We start from the raw sequence: 20329 nt of genomic DNA, 5'->3' as shown, positions 1-20329 counted from the left end.
TGCGGTGTTAAGAGTGGGGAGTGAATACATTGTATGCTTTAAACTTACACAGTGTTATATGTCAAATTATATCTCAGTAGAGCTGGAAAAAAAAAGAACAGGGAGTAAGTTCATGTTTTTTGGTAGGAATCACTTTCTATTCAAAATGATATGTCATTTTTCCCTAAATTGATTCATCAGTTTAGAGTAATTTCAATAAAAACATTAACAGTTTTCTTTCTAAAGTCCGATGGGAAAATAAAAAGCAAGAGTAGAAAGGACATTTCTGAAAAAGGAGAGAAATGAGAAAAGACTTGCTGCACCAAATATCAAAGAACACTATAAAATTTTAGTAATTCAGATAGCTTAGAAATTGTGCATGAGTAATAGACATCAGTGTAATAGAAATTCTGGAAATAAATAAAGATCACATGGGAATTTAATATCATCTAAGAAAGGTAGCATTTTAGATCAGTGAGAAGTGGAGGGATTACTTACTAAGTGGAGCTCAGATAGATTAGTAGCCACTTAGAAAAGTGTAGCGGATCCTTACTTCCTACACCAAAGTAAGTTCTATATCCAGCAAAGATTTAAGCTTGGAAAATAAAATCATAATACTAGAGGAAGTAATGGGAGAAATCTTTAAATAATCTTTAAACAGGGAAGGCTTTTTTTTTTTTATTAAAAAAATTTTTTTTTAATGTTCATTTATTTTTTGAGAGACATAGAGAGACAAAGGTTGAGCGGGGGAGAAGCAGAGAGAGAGGGAGTCACAGAATCTGAAGCAGGCTCCAGGCTCTGAGCTGCCAGCACAGAGCCCAACATGGGGCTTGAACTCACGAACTGTGAGATCATGACCTGAGCCCAAGTTGGACACTTAACTGACTGAGCCACCGAGGTGCCCTGGAAGGCTTTTCTAATGTAAAAAAAGACTCAGGAGTTATAAAGGAAAATATGGATAAATTCAACTCCATTAACAAAAGTACATAGGAAAAAAACACCCTAGACACTTGGCAAACTGAGGAAAAAACATTCAACTTGTGTAACTTCTTTAACATATAAAGAAGTTTTACAAATGAGTAAGGAAAAATTAAATCAGCAATCCAATAGAAAAATGTGTAGACGTTCTGGACAGTTCCCAGGAAAAGAAACACAAATGGCACTTGAGATTGAACACCATTTGTTTTGTTTGTTTGCTTTATCACAATTTACTGAGGTCAGCAGGGGTGGGAGGTGGCAAATTACATATGGGAGACTTGTCTGGGTAAGGCCTAGACATGACAATACAACTTCCACTCAGGTTCCAATGGCCTGAGCTCAGTCACATGGCCCAAACCTAATTACAGAGGGCTGGAAAATGTGGTTTGACTGTGTACCCAGGAAGAAGATGAAATCAGTTTGCCAAACACGTAATAATATTCTGCCATAGTCCATTCTTCTTTTTAACAGATGTCTGTCTGGCCCTCTCTTCTTTCAGATTCCTCTCTAGTGAGTTGATGGTCCATTTAATATCTCCAATGCTAAGACAAGGGTTTCTGGTTAATGCATAATCCTCTAACTGGTCTAGATGTGGCCTTTTGGTTCCATTAGTCTATAAGCTAAAATGGTGAAGCAGAGACAACACTCATTCCCTTTTGGAAAGGGGAAGAGTAAGAGACTCCTGCCAGTCACTGATACACAGCACTTTTGAAATTCCTCTGTATAAACATTGTAACATTCCTCTACTTTGGGGGTGAAGAAATTCTCTAAGTAGGTCATAATTCTGCTTTATCTGTGGTTTTCTTGATCCAAGCATCGCTTTTAATAAGAGAAATGTAACCAAAGGAAAGTATTTAAACATTTTCTCTTCTTTGTCCAGACTTTGGGAAATACTCTTCCACATTGTTGGTGGGAGTGTAAATTACTCCATGAAGAGCAATTTGGTAATATTCATCAAAGTAAATGCTCATATTCTTTGACCCAGAAACTCCAGGAATTCGTCCCATATGGAGATGTACTGGATTCCGTATAAACATGTACTTAATTTTTTGTTACAGTTTTTTAATAGCAAAAGATTTGAAAAATTAAATACTCCATTAGTAGGTGACTGGTTTCATAAACAATGGCATCACCATATATAATGGATTATATCCTGTAGCCCCTAAAAAAGAGTTAAGAAACCATTTGTTCATACATAAAAATATCAATGTATAGAATAGTATCCATAGGGGAATATCATTTGTAGAAATCTGTGTATACACGTGTACTCCATTTACATGGATTTCTTTTATGTGTGCACATTATCTTCGGCTGGATACACAAGCAACTGGTACTGCAGTTGCCTTCTGTGAGGAGAGCTAGGTGACTGGGTAGTCACCATATATACACTGTAGTGCCTTTCACATTTTGATTCATTTATTTGTATTTTCTGTTTGGTAGAAGATGATGAATTCAAATGACAAATGAATTCCTCTTGTAATAATGTTGGTACTAAGAAAATAATAGCTCAGATGACCTGCAAACAGTCTCCTGGGCAAGAAGAAGCTCCTGAAGTGATGAGTGGGAATAGTGGAAGCCCAAATACATTTGTTCTCAGAGAAATTGGAAGGGTCATTTGTAAAAATATATGTAGTTCACAACAGGAACAGAAAAGGTTTGGGAATCACAGATTTACAATGGTTTAATACAGCAAATAAACTATTTATTTCAGAACACGAAAGATCTTCAAACTACACTTAATATCTTAAGCATTCTTGTTGAGCTGGTGTCAGCTGGTAAGTTTTTGTTTCCTTTGGTCTAATTTCTGTTTGTAAACAGTGATCAACAATGTATTATGTGTACTTTATTTGGAATTTTTTGATACTCATATAGAGACAGTTCTGAGTATCAGAATTTGGAAGCTGAAATGTCATACTCTTACTGTTGCTTTGTTTTTGATTTGAGGGATCTTCCAGTATCCCTCAAACCACTCCAAAACCCATTTCCAGAGCCTTGAGTGTAGAATTTTGGCATCACTTTTATTTACTCCTTCTGCTGTTTTTCTAACTAAAATACTAAATGAAATGAAAGAAAATTTGATTTTGAGGTATTTCATTTCAGAAGTCATCTCTTGAAGTATTTCTTGAATGCTAACAAGTTGTGATGTTTTTAATATGTTATGGGAGGATTTGCTGTTTAAACAGTTAAAAACAATCTTTTTTTTTTTTTTTTTTAGGTGGAGGTCGAAGAGCGAGTTTCTTGGTCGCCAAAGGTGGTTCACAAATATTGTTGCAGTTACTTACGAATGCTAGCAAAGAATCTCCCCAGAATGAGGAGTTAATGGTGCAGATTCATTCTATTCTTGCAAAGATTGGACCAAAAGGTAAGGGTTTCACTTGTGTGTTCATCATAGAACCATTTGTGACGTTGATTCTGTGTGCCTTGAAACTTGGTCAGTTTTGAACATCTAAAATGGTACGGCTTTTTCTCAGTCTTAGCTATGGACTACTTTTTACAGTCAACTGCAGTAGCCTGCAAGAATGGGAGATCCTAAATTCACGAGGAATTCCTTTGCGTAGGTTGGAAAAAAGGAAGAAAAATATGTCAAAATCACAAGTGTGTCTTAGTGTATGTGTGCCTGCATTTGTATGTGTGTAAAGGACACATATAGCATGGATATTGTTGGAGCTGGAAGGAGGGAGTATGGATGGAAATGCTTTGAGGAACATGGAGGTGAAATGTGTTCACTTTTCATTAATAGTCATATTTGTACTGCACAGTCTCAGTGCTTAAAAAGCTTATGACCTAGTCAAGATCAAAAGAGATATAAAATATTGTAAGACCGATTATTATAACAGTTAAGACCTGCAGTATGTTAAAAAATAGAAATTGAGAAAACATGGGATTTGAAACAAAGGTGATTTAGGTTAGGTTAACAGAGAAAGGGCATCCTTGGAGTAGAACCTAAATTCAGTTTATAGTAGTCTAGCTACACAGATTAAAATGATTCTCTGAACTCTTAGTATAGCAATTTTTTAAGAGTTCTGCCATTGCCTTGTGGTGTACCTATGAGTTTTAAACTTTGAAGCTTTTGGTTAAACTGTTTATTCTAAAAAGTGTTTACATATGTGTATTCAGTGTATTATTATGTATTTCATACATATCCTTACTGTATAAATATTTAATACTTTTAACAATTGTTCCCTCAAAGCATCTCTGAGATGACTTTAATTTTCCAGTTGTCTTAAGGGCCTTAATACTTAAACAAATATTCAGTTAATGTAAGAAATATGTCAACTTTTATTTTTCCTTAACTCTCATATTTGAAGTTTAAGGGCTCCCTGCTGAGATTTTTGCTGTAAATGAGAAATAAAACAAGAAAACCTTATTTCATGATGACTATTGTTATCTCATGCTTCCTCCTTTTTTAGAGCTTTCCTTTGCTTTTCATGAAATTAAGACATTCATGAATTTATATTTGTATTTCTTTAATGTCTCTTCTAAGTTATGGTTTATTTTATTGTCTTCTGTACTTTTAAATTTGTGGTATCTCCTTTATTATTTGTACTAGTTTTCCATTTTTGTTATTCAAGGAAATTGTGCTGTAATTCTTTGAGTGACTTTCTATACTTTTTGTCTCCCCCCCCCCCCCCCCCCCCCAGATGGGAGTAGTTTTTCCTCAGGAATGTTTAGTTCTTTTTGATGTAAAATTCCTGTTGTTAATGAAATAACTCTGCTTGCTGGTCCTGCTTATTTTCTGTGTTTGAAATCTTAACATTATTCTTGTTATCCAGATTGTTTCTTAGACTATTTTAATCTCTTTGTGAGAATAAAAATCCAGAACTTTTCTTTTTCTCCTTTTCTGTGTTGAATTAGATCCTTTAGAAACTTATTTGATAATATTTGCTAGATTATTTTTTACTTAAGCTGTTTATATTTTCATTAATTTATATTCTAAGTCTGAAAAATATGGTTAATATGAAATAAATAATATTGGTAATGGACATTTAGATTCTTTATAATTCTCCCTAACCTTGTGATGGTGTTCCTTTGAATAATGTACGTAGTGGAGCAGTTAAATTATTCCTTTCATGACAGTCGAACTTTTTCAACCTCTGTCCCTGTGTGCTGTCCTCCCAACTTGCCCTTTTGTACTTTCTTTCAGGCCATGTTTTAAAAGTTTAAGGAATCTTTTAAAATTATGTAAGAGGGGCGCCTGAGTGGCTCATTCGGATGAACATCTAACTCTTGATTTTGGCTCAGGTCATGATCTCAGGGTTGTGGGATCAAGCCCTTTGCCAGCCTCCTTGCAGAAAGAACTTAGAGTCTGCTTAAGATCCTCTCTCCCCTGCTTGCACACTCCCTCTAAAAAATAAAAAAAAAAATAAAAAATATACAAGAAAGCAATTCCAATTTTAGTTACTTCTGGTCAATTTTATGTGTGATAATATGAATTCATAATATAAGTTTTTAAATTTTCATTGCTTTATGACATTTTTATTTCATTCAGAAGTTATACATGGCTAAAATGTGTTTGTTCATTTTTTTTTTAACAGACAAAAAATTTGGAGTGAAAGCTAGAATTAATGGAGCTCTGAATATAACTCTGAATTTGGTCAAACAGAATTTGCAGAATCATCGCTTGGTTTTGCCTTGTCTTCAGCTTTTACGAGTATATTCTGCCAATTGTAAGTATTTTAGGGCTGCTTTTAGTTGACTCAGTGTTGTCAAGTTACACAAAATGCAAATGGGGAAGTACCTAAGCTCCATAAATCTCTAAAAATTGGAGACAAGAAAAGAGAATATTTAATATGACTCTTGGTAACTCCTAACCCCATGCCACAAAAGTGATAAGTGGTAGGAAGGTAAGTTGACAAAATCTTGAGAATTCTCATTTCCTGCCGTTTGTAAAAGCCTGTAGTGAAGGGGATGAATAGACAGCCTGTGGGAAGATGTGGAAGAATAGGTGAGCGTTGGCAGCTAGAAAAACTGCTGAGCCTATTTGGATTTTCACAGATGAGAGGAAAACTGAGAGGGAAAGCATGTGGTAGCATAGTCTCCTAGAGCTAATTACCTTCAGCAATCAATAAGGAAGTAGTGGAACAGAAGAAAATAGTATAGGAGCCTCCGAGGAAGCTGCAGAGAAGAGGGATCACAGAGCGAAAGCTTCCTAGCACGCGCACACACACACTCTCTCACTAATATTAGGTCCCAAACCTAGGAGGTGTGAATTTTCTTTCTATTCCCTGACTATGGGATTGGAGTGGTTAACAAGACACCTTGAAATTGAAATTGTAGAGTACATGATATGATGTACATGGAGAGTACATGATTCTGCCATATCATGGCAGAATATCATTGTAGAATAATGATAGTCCAAGTGGTAGAGATGTGTGTGTGTGTTTGCGTGTATGTATAAAAATGTGCGTGTATATGTATTTGTCGATAGCTATACTTTGACACTATGGCTAAAGGTGAGCTCATAGGAAAATAGCTCTGACCACTTAAAGAATTAACACTAGATAATTTAAAAAGAACAGAAGAAAATGAATGAATTGGATTTCTAACCAAAGAAGTTAAGAGAGCAATAAACACAAGGAAAGCAGAGGAAAAAGCAGGAAAAGTACAGGAAAAAGAACACCCAGTTGATGTAAAAAATAAATTGATTGGATTAAAATAATACTGTAATAGTGATGTAATGGGGCAGATGGTAGCTATTCTGATGGTGAACATACCAAATGTATAAACTTATCAAATGATTAAGTTGTATACCTGAAGCTAATGTAACATTGTGTATCAACTACACTCAAGTAAAATTAAAAAAATAAACAGGTAAACCACCAAATACCCCAATGAAGGAAAAAAGAAGACAGGGCAGAGGTAAAATTAGAAGGGATAATGGAAAACTAGATACAGAAGAAATTAAAATAATCATACAAAACTTGAGCTTATATTTTTGGTGGCAACATATTGAATTTACCACTAGAAGGCTAGTAATGGTTTATCTATAATTTTTAAAAATATATGTGTTCAGAGTTTAAAACGTTAGGCACAATTTTCTGGATAGGTAATTGTGTATTCTGTGTGAAACTCTGAAGTTGTTTCCTCTTTTTCCCCCACCACAGTTGCTTTGGTTGAGGTCTCATCACCTCTCACGTAGACCACAGCCTGCTAACAAATGTCTTTCTTTCTTTTTTTTTTTTTTTTAATATGAAATTTATTGTAAAATTGGTTTCCATACAACACCTAATGCTCATCCCAACAGGTGCCCTCCTTAATACCCATCTCCCACCCCCCATCAACCCTCAGTTTATTCTCAGTTTTTAAGAGTCTGTTATGGTTTGGCTGCCTCCCTCTCTAACTTTTTTTTTTTTCCTTCCCCTCCGCCATGGTCTTCTGTTAAGTTTCTCAGGATCTACATGTCTTTCAAATCTGTCTTCCCCACAGTGCTGTGGGATCTGACCTGTATTTAAAATGCATGTCTGATTGGTTGTTCCTTTTGGGCAATTCCCTGTAGTTGAACAAATTAACAACTTCTGTCTGGTATTATATCTTGCTTTTTTAAGTTTTTTAAATATTTATTTATTTTCTGGAGAGAGCACATGTGCACAGGGGAGAAGCAGAGAAAGAGGGAGAGAGAGAGAGAATTACAAGCAGGCTCCACAGGGTCAGCATGGGGCCTGACTTGCGGCTCACACTCAGGAACCACAAGATCATGCCCTGCTGAAGTTGAATGCTCAACTGACTGAGCCACCCAGTCACCCCCTGATACTGTTATCTTTTAATGTGTGACTTTATACCCGTGCTGTTCACGGACTCTGTTCTGTTTTCCGTGTTATCCCTGTCTCCAGAGACATTCCCTTACAGCAATTCCTGTCCTTGCTAGCTCCTTTTCATTGGTAAAGACTGAGCCCAGGCATCAATTTCTACAGAGATACCTTCAGTTTCATTATGGATTTGGGGCTCCACACAGGTGTAACCTAAACAGCTTACAACTCTTAGTTATTTAGAAAATAATGTAGTAATGATTTGTTTATTGTTACTGTCATGCTCCTCTCTACTGTGTTCTCACTGTTTTTGTCCTTGAATCTCCATGACCTTGTATTTAAGAGTTCTCTAAATTTATTGAAGAAACAAACAGAGCAATTTAAAACTATTTTTTTTTGTAGTAACATTGTGTTGTTTTATATAACTTCTTTCATAATTTCCCTGTAAGGTAGTAAATAACTGCTTCCCCCTCTCCCCACCCCCACCCCCAACCAAATCTTCCCTTCAAGTGATTGGCTAAGGTGGATGTCATGAGGCCTTGAGTTCATATCTGCTACAGAACTTGTGTGTGTTTTTGGCCATGTATTACCAAGAATACACATTTCTATTTATTGAGGTTTTAACATCATTTTACATTCTTTCTTCCCCCTCCTAGCTGTGAATTCAGTATCCTTAGGGAAAAATGGAGTTGTGGAGCTGCTGTTTAAAATCATTGGACCATTTAGTAAGAAGAATTCGGGTCTCATGAAGTGAGTAAATGCTTTGAGTATAAATAGAGGTCTATCTTTTGTTATTGTGGGCCTCTTCTTGATCTGCGCAACCAGCAGGTTGAGTTATATTGTATCGAGGGTCCTTTCTTAGTTCTTAGTGATTTTATTATGATAAAGATTTTTAAAATATAAAGTTTAATCTTCAAAGGTGTATCAAAATTAGAAAGCTTTAAAGTCATTGAATATAGTGTTATGGAAATTTAGATGTAGAACATTCCTAGATACTAGAAGAGGAAAAACCTCATTGACAGAGTAGCATTCATTCAGAAACATTTATTGGATGCCTACTATATCCCCTACCCAGTTTTGCAGTCTTTCAGTGACTGCATCCTTCATTCTTACAATTATCTGAACATATTTTAAATTTATACATTTCTTTTTTGTCAAAATAATGTCTTTTTTTTTCTTGAGATATGTATATTCCAAGATATATATCTCTTCATTTGTAGGTCTTTCAGCCTCAAAAATGAAAGCAGTTTCCAGTTATTTGGTTATATTTAGTATTTTTTTCTTAAGCCATATTCTTTAAAAAAAATACTGAGTTTTTCAAAGATACCTGGAGTTTATATTATATTAGAATGATTATCTTGAATTAGGTTTATTAATCACTTACTTGATTCAACAGTTATCAACATTCTGCCATTTAATCCCCCTTTATACTTTTATTTATGCTGAGGTATTTTTAAGCAAATCCCAGATGCCATTCATATATTTTATTCATATATGAAATTCAAATATATATATTTCTGTAAAAAAAATCCGAGATATTTTATCATTTTTCCCTAAATACTTCAGTATTTAACTCTACTAAATAGGGACTTAAAAAAATAACCAAAATACTAAAATCATACTCAACCAAATTATTAATTCCTTAATATAACCTAAAATCTGTTCTGTGTTCATTTTTCTCCTGTTGTCTCAAAATGCCCTTTTTTTAATGGGTTTGTTTGAATCAGAATCCAAACAGGACACACACATTGTTCCTTGTCACATTTAGGAAATTTCCAAACCTACACAAAAATAGACTAGAGGAATTACAGACCTGTGCAGAACTAGAATAGGACCCTGTGATGTACCCACCACCCAGTTTCAGCAGTAACCAACATTGGCCATTTTTATCTCAGCTTTCCCTTCCTTGTTCGTTCGTTCGTTCTTTCTTTCTTTCTTTCTTTCTTTCTTTCTTTCTTTCTTTCTTTCTTTCTTTCTTTCTTTCTGTATTTTGAAGCAAATATTGGCTGTAACATTTGTTCTGTGAATTCTTTAGTATGATTATCATCAGACACAACTTTTTCCTTTTAGTGTTTCCAGAATATTGTTTCATTGTCCAGCAGTATTAATAATCCCTTAATATCATCTGATACTTCCTTTATTTAAAAAAATTTTTTTTAATGTTTTTATTTATTCTTGAGACAGAGACAGAGCATGAACAGGGAGGGGCAGAGAAAGAGGGAGACACAGAATCTGAAACAGGCTCCAGGCTCTGAGCTGTCAGCACAGAGCCTGATGCGGGGCTCGAACCCACAAACTGTGAGATCATGACCTGAGCAGAAGTTGGACACTTAACCGACTGAGCCACCCAGGCGCCCCTGATACTTTCTGATCGTCTTTGAAATGTCTTTTTTTACAGTTGACTTGTTCCAATCAGGATCCAAATAAGATCTGTACATTTTATTTGATTGCTGTGTCTCATAATCTTTAACAATCAGTAACAGTTCCCCTGTTTTTTGGTTCTGTTTTATTTATTTGTTGAAGGACCTGGGTGATGTCTTGTAGGTTGTCCCAACATTCTGGATTAAGATGACTGTATCCTGGGGTCCTTTAACATGTAGGTATATCCCTTGAATTTCCTGTAGACTGATAGAGCTAGAGGATTGATTAGATTTGGGTTCATTTTTTCTGATCAAAATGTTTCAGATGTGCTGGGTACTCTGTTTTGTACTACTTGAGATCACTGAGTTTAGGTGATGGCTCTACTTTCCACCTAATAATTTAGCAGTATTTCATGACATTGTCTAGATCCGTTATTTCTTTAGGGGTTGCAGAATAGTGACTTTTCTAATTTTCTCATTCTTTCTACTTTTATTAGCTATGGTTCTTTTATGAGAAAGAATTTATCCACATCAACTATTTTACCACATTTTACAAATAAGTTCAGAACATTTCCAGTCTTTCCACTCTTTTTAAATAAAGGTCAAATATTTCAGCTTTTACCCTTTTAGAAAATGGAGCTGACTGTGCATATTTAACATTCATTAAAAATTGTTTGGTGGGATGTCTTAACATATTTACTTATGCAGAGATCATACACAGTCCTAGAGCATCTCATGAAATGTAACAAAACAAAGAAAATGGTTGTATCACAATTAGTAAAACCAACTTATAGAATTGGTGTAGTGTAGTGAGTGGGCTCTGGAGGCAGGCGGAACTGGATTTGCAGGTCATTGACTGGCTCTAGGTACGAAGTAGGTTACCTTACTTAAGCCCCGGTTTCCTGTCTGTAAATGGTAACATGGACCCCTACATCAGAAGTTTGGTTTGAGGATTTAATGAAATGATTCTTTTTTTTTTCTTTTTTTTTGCTTTTTTAAATTTTTTAAATGTTTATTCTTGAGAGAGAGCACATGCGCACACATGAGCAGAGGAGGGGCAGAGAGAGACACACACACACACACACACACACACACACACAGAATCCAAAGCAGGTTCCAGGCTCTGAGCTCGCAGCACAGAGCCTGACGCAGGGCTTGAACCCACAAGCCGTGAGATCATGACCCTAGCTGAAGCAGGGTGCTCGACCGACTGAGCCACCCAGGCGCCCCGAGATGATTCTTATAATGATCACAGTGCCTATGAGTGCAGTGTAGTTAGTTTCGATAACTAATGTAGTAATGAGGGTGTGAGTGAATTTTAGTACTAAAAGTATATTCTTTATTTTTTAATTTATATGCCATTTCTCCCCTTGACCTATAAAGTACTTTAAAAAAAAATTTTTTTTAAGGTTTATTCATTTTTCAGAGACAGAGCGTGAGCAGGGGAGGGGCAGAGAGAGGGAGACACAGAATCTGAAACAGGCTCTAGGCTCTGAGCTGTCAGCACAGAGCCCAACGTGGGGCCCGAACTCATGGACGGCGAGATCATGACCTGAGCCGAAGTCAGATGCTTAACTGACTGAGCCACCCAGGCGCTCCTAAAGTACTTTTTAATTTATCTTTTATCTCATGGTTTTGATCTCATTCTTAAAGTCTACATTAGTCTATTCTAACCAGTTACCAAATCTAATATAAAATGTTCCTAGGAGAAACAGAACATTTCACAAATGTCATTAGAATATCCAATATGGGAATATATCCAAAATTATGTAGAAATAGTGGGTATAAGCTTCTAAGCAAGGAATAGAGCTATCTAAATTATCCCTTCATTCCTTCCTGTATTTATATTTAAAAACAAACAACAAATTTTTTACTTTATTTTTACTTTAAAAACAATAAACAATTCATTGGCTGAGCATCAGTATCTCGATGTCTTTATCATTTTTAATAATCTTAGGGTCTCTCCCTTAATTATAAAATTTTGACATATAGAACATTTGTTTTGCTGTTCTTCCTCCTCTGAAATAATGCTCCATGTTTTTAGAGGAATAAGATTAGGGTTATTATTTATGTTTGAACGGTAGTGCAGCCCTTGAGGATTTCCTTCCGTTTCCAATTTTAGGTTTTAGATATATGCACTGTTAATCCAGAAGGAAGCAACTTAGGGCGCAGTGGGTTCTTGAATGTCCCGATACGGATTGAGCCCCTAATTTAAAGGAAATGTGACTTCATGAGAACCTGGAGCTAAAGCTTTCTTCCTTTACTGCTCCTAAAGGAATAAGCCATAGGCAGCTTTTTAAGCCATTCATTGTTGGTTGTATTATTCTGTTTGGGACATAGGAAGATTGGGAAAATATATGAAGAAGTATAAAATAGTGAAACTGAAGAATTCTAATCAGCTAACATAATACAAACTGTGCATTTCAATAAATCTGTTATTCTAAAATGCTTTTGTAAGTTTTATATTATAAATTTGTATTATATGTGTCAGAGAATTCCAGAATTTTTTTGTGCTGAAGGTTTTAAAAATAACCTTTTAAGTAACATTTTAGTAAAAACATCAAGAGGACTTTGCACTGAACTTCATAATTTCTTTTAATGTGCAGCTGTGGAACAAGCATGATGGGCTTTGGCATCAGAAAGAACTGGGTTCACATCCCAGTTTTGCCAGTATTGAAGAATAAACATGAACCCAAAACACATGTAATTTAAGGATTAGAAACTGTCAGAGACACTTTTATTTGGTTCAAAGAAAGACAGACTGTTTCTCTAACAGTACTCTAGGATTTTTATATTTTGAATAAAGACTTAACAGTAGATTAAGTCATTGCAAGTGATTGCAGCTAAGTGATTGTATTTGTTTCCTAGAACTGTTGTAACAAAGTACCTAGGACAAATTTTGTGGCTTCAAATGACAGAAATTTATGGTCTCATAGTTCTGGAGGCTGGAAGTCCACAATCACCCTTTCGGCAGGGCCACTGCTCCCTCTGAAACCTTTGTGGGAGAATCCTTCCCCGCTTTCTAGCTGGTGGTTTGTTGGCAGTCTTTGGTGTTTCTTGGCTTGTAGCTGCCGCTTTTCAATCTTGGCCTCTCTCCTCACGTGGTGTTCTCTTCTTGTGTGTCTGTCTTCAGATAGTCTCCCCTTTTCTTATAGGGGCACCAATCAGGATGGATTAAGGGCCACTACTCCAGTATGATCTCATTTAAACTAATTACACCTGCAGTGACGATGTTTCCAAATAAGGTCACGTTCTGAGGTACTGGGGGTTAGGATTTCAACATCTTTTTTGGAGGAAACCAGTATTTCTGATTTCATAATTTTCTTTCTCAACAAGAGGCCTGTATTACTCATTGTTCATAGCACCTAGTTTTTATGGGAACCTAGGCACATTATATTCTGAAATCTTTGGTTTCTTTATCCATAAAATGTGCCAGTTCTATGGACCAGGATTGTTTTAAGAATTAACTAGAAAACACATACATGAGGCACCTATAATAATTTCTGGCACTTATCAGCTCTTCTTTTCTATTTTGTACTTTGTATTGGCATTTCCCTTGGAGTATCGCTTTAGTTCTGTGTTTTAATTTTGACCAATTTCAAAGCCATCCTTATTTCTGTTTTACAGTCTTGTGTACGTTTTATTATGTAATTATGAGGTTATGGAATGTTTCTTACTGATGATTTAGTGCTATGAAAATTCAGTATGTAATTTTATAATTTTCGTTTAATTTTAACTCACCATTATGAAAACTTCACATTGTTTTGAGAAAATAACAAGTACGAATTTGTAGCATTTTTTAAAGCATATACTTTTGTTTTCCTTTTTATGAATGTCATCTTAAATAAAGCTTTATATCGTTGCTTTATTGGTGTCAATAAACCAAAGTATGGCTGTTAATGAGCATTTATTATAAATGAGCACTTACTCTGTGCCTAGTCCTAGATCATTGCGGCACATTTTACCATGAACCAGTATCCATCCTCAGTCTCCCACTCAGCTGTGCTCTTTACCTTTAAACAAATACTCTGGGCATTCCGTGTTGCCTTTACACTAATGTGTGCAGCTTTTCCCTCATTGCTTTGTTTCTGGTTTTCATTTCTTGAGTAGTTTTTTCACAGGTGTGTACATTCTATCACAGTATCTAGACTGTAAAAGTGTGGAAGAGAGAAGTTTGCCGATTTGATCCCAATGAAGAAACTGGCTACTCTGGGTGTCTAGTAGGCATTCAACAAATGCTTCATGATGAGTGACGTGCTTAAGTTTGACAAAGTGCATATTTTTATGCAAATTAATTATAGTTTTTGAAGTCTTACTAAGAGGTACTGTATGTTGTATGTAGCCTTATATTTTTAAAGTTACTGAAATCAAGTGCCAAGTTTTCAGTAACTTAGTTAAAAAAGTATTTGATTCTAGGATTTTCCACAGTGATGTTCTGTGTATTTTTAAAGCTGATTAATGGCAGTTGATTTTACTGTGTGTATTTGAGTATTTATGTTCAAAGAAAATATAAGTATTTTTAAGTTTCTGGGCAATTCCTTTGTCCTTTAATAGGCAGTAAGAGTTTTTGAGGTATTGATTAGGTTCATTATTTTCTTTGATGCCTTATGGCTGAAAAATGCTAACGTCTCATACTTATCCCCAAACCTCCCAGTTCTAAAAATATTTTACATTTGTTATCACTTTAAATATTAGGATTATTGTGTGATAGAGCTAAAATAATTTTAAGTCAGGTAACTATGAACATCTGTAGAGTTTTGTAGTTAAGAATTTTATTTGTGTTAACACTTCTTTAAAATTTTTGTGAATCAAGGCCTCTGATTCTTAATATTGCTATTTTGTGAACTGTCAGGGTCAGATACAAATACAATAATTGAGTCTGTTCATCTAATCTCTGATATAAAGACTAAAATGTTGTTAATTTTCTTCCTTAAAAATATTTTTTGGTGCTTGCCTATTAATATTTCAATCTTCCTCCTATTCGATTTTAACCTAAAGGGAGAGGTCCATACAGAGAAAGACCATATGTAATTGACTATAACAGGAATGACTTTTGGAATAGATAATAATTACTTATCTGAAAAGATGTCTGAATTTACTATTGTAGATTAATTTTACTAGTTTTGTTGTTGTTTGTGTTTTCTCACGTTGACAGGGTTGCTTTAGACACTCTTGCTGCATTGCTAAAATCAAGTAAGTTTTTAAATACTAGAAATACTAGATACTATTTTTCCAAGTATTCTATGTTAAAGAAACTCGAAATGTAGATTTAGTCTGTAGTTATAAAGCTGGTTTGTGATAATGAAATGTCAAACTTGATTTTTCATATGGTTGATTGATATATGTCCTAGCTAATGTCATTTATGTTTATTGAGCTATTATATATTATAGTTCAGTACACTTATGGAATTTTTTCAAGTACATGGGGTTCCTTTTTATAAGTTCATTATGTAAACATAAAATCTTGTCAACAGAAGAAAGTAATATGTGAATATTACCTAAGTATCATCTTTTAAAAAGTGAAGGTAACATGGTATTGAGGATATTTACTATGAAAATATTTCGAACAACTACTGTCTCTACTATATCGAACACACGATTTTCATGTAGAAACCTCATATTAGAAATTTTATTTCTATCAAATTCAAGTTTATATCATTAAAAAGTGACTTAATGTAAATTTACAGTTTACTAAATTCATTTACAAACTAAAGCAGCTGTTTTCTGATCTTCAGAATTTAAGCATTTGGAGTAAATGTGTCTCATGATACAGTTCCTTTGGAAAGTAATTTATCTACATTATATATTTTCTCTAAGATACTCAGTATCTACTTTTTAATTAGTAATTTTTGTTAGCACTTCCAGTCTCATTGCTTGACTAAGTTAACATTTTGACCACAGTAACATTTAGTACTAAGGGTAGGTGTTGTGGCTTTCTATCTTATTTTCCCCCAAAACTGTCTAATCAAGGGTACGACCAGGTTGCCTTTAGATTTGAATGACCAGAGTTGTTCATTTGAACAGTAGCAAATGATTAATTGTTTGAAAATCTGGTGTTTGGTAATGATTTATTTAAAAAGTCACTTAGGTGTTAGTATTACATACCAGAGAATATAAAATTCAGTTAACCGTTTTATCTTTGAAATGAAATGTGTAGTACTCCATTAGATTAGCCATGTAGCTTTATTTCCATATTTGATAGGATAAACTTTAGACCAAGATCAGAATACTTGGGTTAATTTTCAAAGATAGTTGTAGCCTTGCTTTGTTGTGCCCTGACTTTGTGGTTCAAATTGTTATTTAAAGATTAATTTTTAAATTAATATAGGCATATGTTTTTGATTTAGAATAGATTAAAATAGCTATTAAAACTGAAGCTTACTAATTTTCAGAATCACTGATGACAAAATCACTAAGTCAGTAAAAACTAAAGCCCTCATAAGTTCCAATTATTTGTAGGAATTGGTTAAGATGACTGAAATCTGGTATCTTCCATTTTAAAAAGTATTCTTCCTTTTACTCCCTCTTCCTTCAAAGGACTATGGTGGGCAAACATATCCTTTTACCCCATCAGGTAAAAATGTGACTGATCAGTAGGATGAGTCTAGTTCCTATCTAACGTGTTTTCATGTGGCACATGGCCCTAGAAGGATAGTGCACACCTGCATATTTTTAAATGCATATTTAGTAGCACACTGCATGTTTTTAAATGCACTGTGGCATTTTGGAACATTCTTACCCATTGATTTTTTTTTTAACTGCTTTTTTTTGGAGGGCGCAGTCATTTACTTTAAAAGGGTAAATGAGATTCCTGTAATAAGCCTGAGTGAGTGTAAAGCAAAGAACATGGATTAATGCCCAGTGCAGAGTGACAGGCACTTGGGTGCCATCGCTAGAGTATAGATGAGATGCTGCAGTCTGAAGGGGAACCTGAATTTCTTTTAACCAGAGAGGGAAGAAGAGACATAGGCTGATTTTGAGTTAGGTATCCTGAACACGTGAATAAAAAGCCCTTTACTAAACTTCTTAGTTGTGCTCAGTTGCAGATTGCAGATAGCTCTGTTCACTTCTCTTCACTCAGCACCTGTGTTTGAATTATGGGCAGGTTTCTTATTTGATCTTTAATAAAGAATTTAAATTATTTCATATAAATGCCATTTGGCTATTGGGAATTCTAGTGGAAACCACGTTTTGTAATAGGTGTTACAGTGATCATAATGTCTTGTAAGAAAAATCGTATTCACAGACAGTAAACGAAAGGAAAGGCTTATATATTCCAGGTGGTGTAAACAAAATATGTATTCCCTTAAAGTACACGAAACTCCTGTTAGTCAAAACTATTGAACTGATTTTGTAAATAGCCACAGCTTTGGCCAACAAACTCTTCAAGACACAACAGAGGTTTTTAAAGCTTTTACACAAGAAGGCTTCACTCCCCACATGAATTTCTTCCAGCTCTGTAATGCCTTCTGATAGGGCATTAATAAGTTTGTTGATCTCAGTATCTTTATGTTTTAGGTACGTATTAGCACATTTGGAAGCTGTAGTAATTCTTTCAGGTAACTAAAAGCAGCAGAACATTACTGTTATCTTAGTGCCTATGCCATGAGGCAGGCGGTAAACTTAGGAAGAGATGGGAATTTCTTTGTAATTAAAGAAGCTAAGTAATTAAATAATTAAATACCAACCAATCAATGGGTTGGTATTCCACATTATTTTGTGCTCTTATCAATGGCCTACCTATGTGGTGATGGGTGGCTCAGGATGTTGCTATGATAGGATTCCCCTACTGCTATTCTAGTGAAATGTACCCTTTTGGTTAATAATCTAAAATAGTAACACTTTAAAAATAATAAAGTAGATCAACTTTGTAGATTTCTGTTAATTCTACCCCAGTAAAAGTGACCATTTACAAAAAAGCTCTTTAATGTAGTTTTTATTACATTAAACAATTAATGATCAGAAAGCAGTAATGTGCTCCTTACATTTCATTTACTAAAAGTTGTGTAAGTATTTTTTTTTTTTCTTTTGATAGAGAGATAGAGAGCAAACAGGGGAGGGGCAGAGAGAGAGGGAGACAGAATCCCAAGCAGGCTCTGTGCTGTCAGCGCAGACCCAAGGTGGGGTTCAAACTCAGGAACTGTGAGATCATGACCTGAGCTGTAGTTGAGTCTGATGTTTAATTGGCTGAGCCACCCAGGCGCTCCCAAGTTGTATTTTTAACTTACCATTGTTACTGCATGGATATTTATATAGTTGTCGGGGTAATTGAAGCAGTTGATATCATTGGAAACACATATAGATTGTAATACTGTGTAATAGTATTAATTGAAGCTACAATCCAATGGAGTTAATTTCAGTGGAAACACAAGGTTTATGATAGGACTTACAATAATGATAATGTCTTTTAACAAAATCATACAGCTAGTAAGGTAAAGGCTTATATATTCACTGTAATCAAAGTTGGTTTAAGTTTTAAACTACATGAAACTTTAGTATTCACGTTTAAAAAGATGTAGCCCTAATTGTATTAAAGATATTTTGATATTTATTAACCATAAAACAATATATTGGGCAGGTTTCTGGAAAATGTAGTCATCTGAACCTTTTATTTTGTTAGATAAAAAGAATATTTAAATGTGTGGCTCCTACATATTTTTTCTTTTTGGAAAAAAAGTTGTAAGAACTCATTACAAGATTGTAGCGGTATTTTTAATTTGATTTATTCAAACAGTTTCTCTTGTCATTTAAAAAATATTCTTTCTCAATTTTCTTTTGTTAAAGAAACAAACGCCAGGAGAGCTGTAGACAGAGGATATGTCCAAGTCCTTTTAACAATTTATGTAGATTGGCACCGCCATGATAACCGGCATAGAAACATGCTCATTCGGAAAGGAATTTTACAGAGTTTAAAAAGTGTTACAAACATCAAGTTGGGAAGAAAAGCATTTATAGATGCCAATGGGATGAAAATTCTCTATAACACTTCACAAGTGAGTTTTTTGTTTTCTTCCTGGTTATGTGTTAATATTTCGTTCTTAAGAAAGTTAGTATTTCTATAAATACTCACGAAAGTATGATAAATATGTTTAAGAAAAAAATCTGAAAACCAAAAGGTGCAGTCATTTCTCACGTGACCTCACAGTGAGTTGGAGAAAGTGCCCGGTGCATATCTCCACAATATAAGATTTTTTCCTCATAGGTAAAAAGGATGATGTATGTCTAAATCCATCCACTGGGCAGGAAGGGACTCCATATAGCCATGTTTTCTAAGATGTGCAGTTGACTGTACTCAGTTTTGCATGTTCCCCTCATAAGGTATTTATGGATCCTTTACAGCTGGTAAGATAGTTCTGTTGCCTCTGAGTGCTGTCAATGTCTTCCTTCTGGATAGAGCATTTTTACATAGAGAAGGTACAAAAGTGAACCCTGGAGTTAGGAATCCTAGTCCTGCCAGCCAGCTTAACCATAAACCTTCTTGACAAAAGGCTTAGCAAGAGGACTGTCAGCTCTGGGCAATGGAGATGTTACAGTGCAACCCTTTTGTTTTTAGAAGGTTATAATTATTAGAAAGAAATCTGTCTTTTTGAAAATTGCAGCCATTATCTTGGTTGTGCCCTCTCGGTCTTACACACAAGTCTCTTTCTACGTGGCAGTAGTTAAGATATCTGAACACACGATTTACGTTTACCCTAAGCTTTTTCTTTTCCACATCAATCATATGCACTTGTATTTACTATTCCTAATATAGACAGTAATGGATAATTGGTATATTAGGAAGAGTTGAGTGGCTTTGTTTATGTCACTTAACATGTCTGAGCCTTAATCTCTCATCTGTTCCGACAGGTTAGATGTGAAAATTTGTATTGAAAATTTTATGGGATATCAAAGTGCTATCTAAATGCCAGCTGTCAGTAATAATAATAATAATAGTGTTATATGTTATAGATTCAAATTCCCTGTTCATTAGCCCTTTTCAAGATCAGATACCAGGACAGCAAATTAAAACTATTGAAACTTAAAATCGTGGTATTCAGGCTACTTGTTTTTTTATAAGTTGAAGAGCCAGCTTATTGGAGGTGCTATTGTATGATAACTGATACAATTCTGAGACAGGCTTAGCTAATGCACATTCCTTTTTATTTCTTACACCTTTCTCTCTTACTGTGTTTTTTACTTAATGCTTTTTTTTTTTCCTTCTTCCCTTATATTAAAAAGAATTTTTATTTTATGCCCTAGGCTTGCTAAGTAAATATAAATATTTAT

General features: G+C 34.7%; 1 protein-coding gene across 5 annotated transcripts in view; it reads left to right on the top strand.

The window, feature by feature from the left end:
- Nucleotides 1-20329, top strand: part of AGTPBP1 (ATP/GTP binding carboxypeptidase 1) — a 160335-nt gene that overhangs the window by 45258 nt on the left and 94748 nt on the right. For all 5 annotated transcript variants that reach the window (XM_042963852.1, XM_042963848.1, XM_042963850.1 and 2 more), the window contains 6 exons: nucleotides 2669-2732; nucleotides 3173-3319; nucleotides 5493-5624; nucleotides 8360-8453; nucleotides 15219-15256; nucleotides 18848-19056. In XM_042963852.1, the coding sequence (XP_042819786.1) occupies nucleotides 2669-2732; nucleotides 3173-3319; nucleotides 5493-5624; nucleotides 8360-8453; nucleotides 15219-15256; nucleotides 18848-19056 (684 nt within the window). The remainder of the gene's footprint in view (nucleotides 1-2668; nucleotides 2733-3172; nucleotides 3320-5492; nucleotides 5625-8359; nucleotides 8454-15218; nucleotides 15257-18847; nucleotides 19057-20329) is intronic.

The sequence above is a fragment of the Panthera tigris genome, chromosome D4 (genome assembly GCF_018350195.1).
Source record: "Panthera tigris isolate Pti1 chromosome D4, P.tigris_Pti1_mat1.1, whole genome shotgun sequence".
Taxonomy (NCBI): domain Eukaryota; kingdom Metazoa; phylum Chordata; class Mammalia; order Carnivora; family Felidae; genus Panthera; species Panthera tigris.
This window is presented reverse-complemented; position numbering and strand designations above follow the sequence as displayed.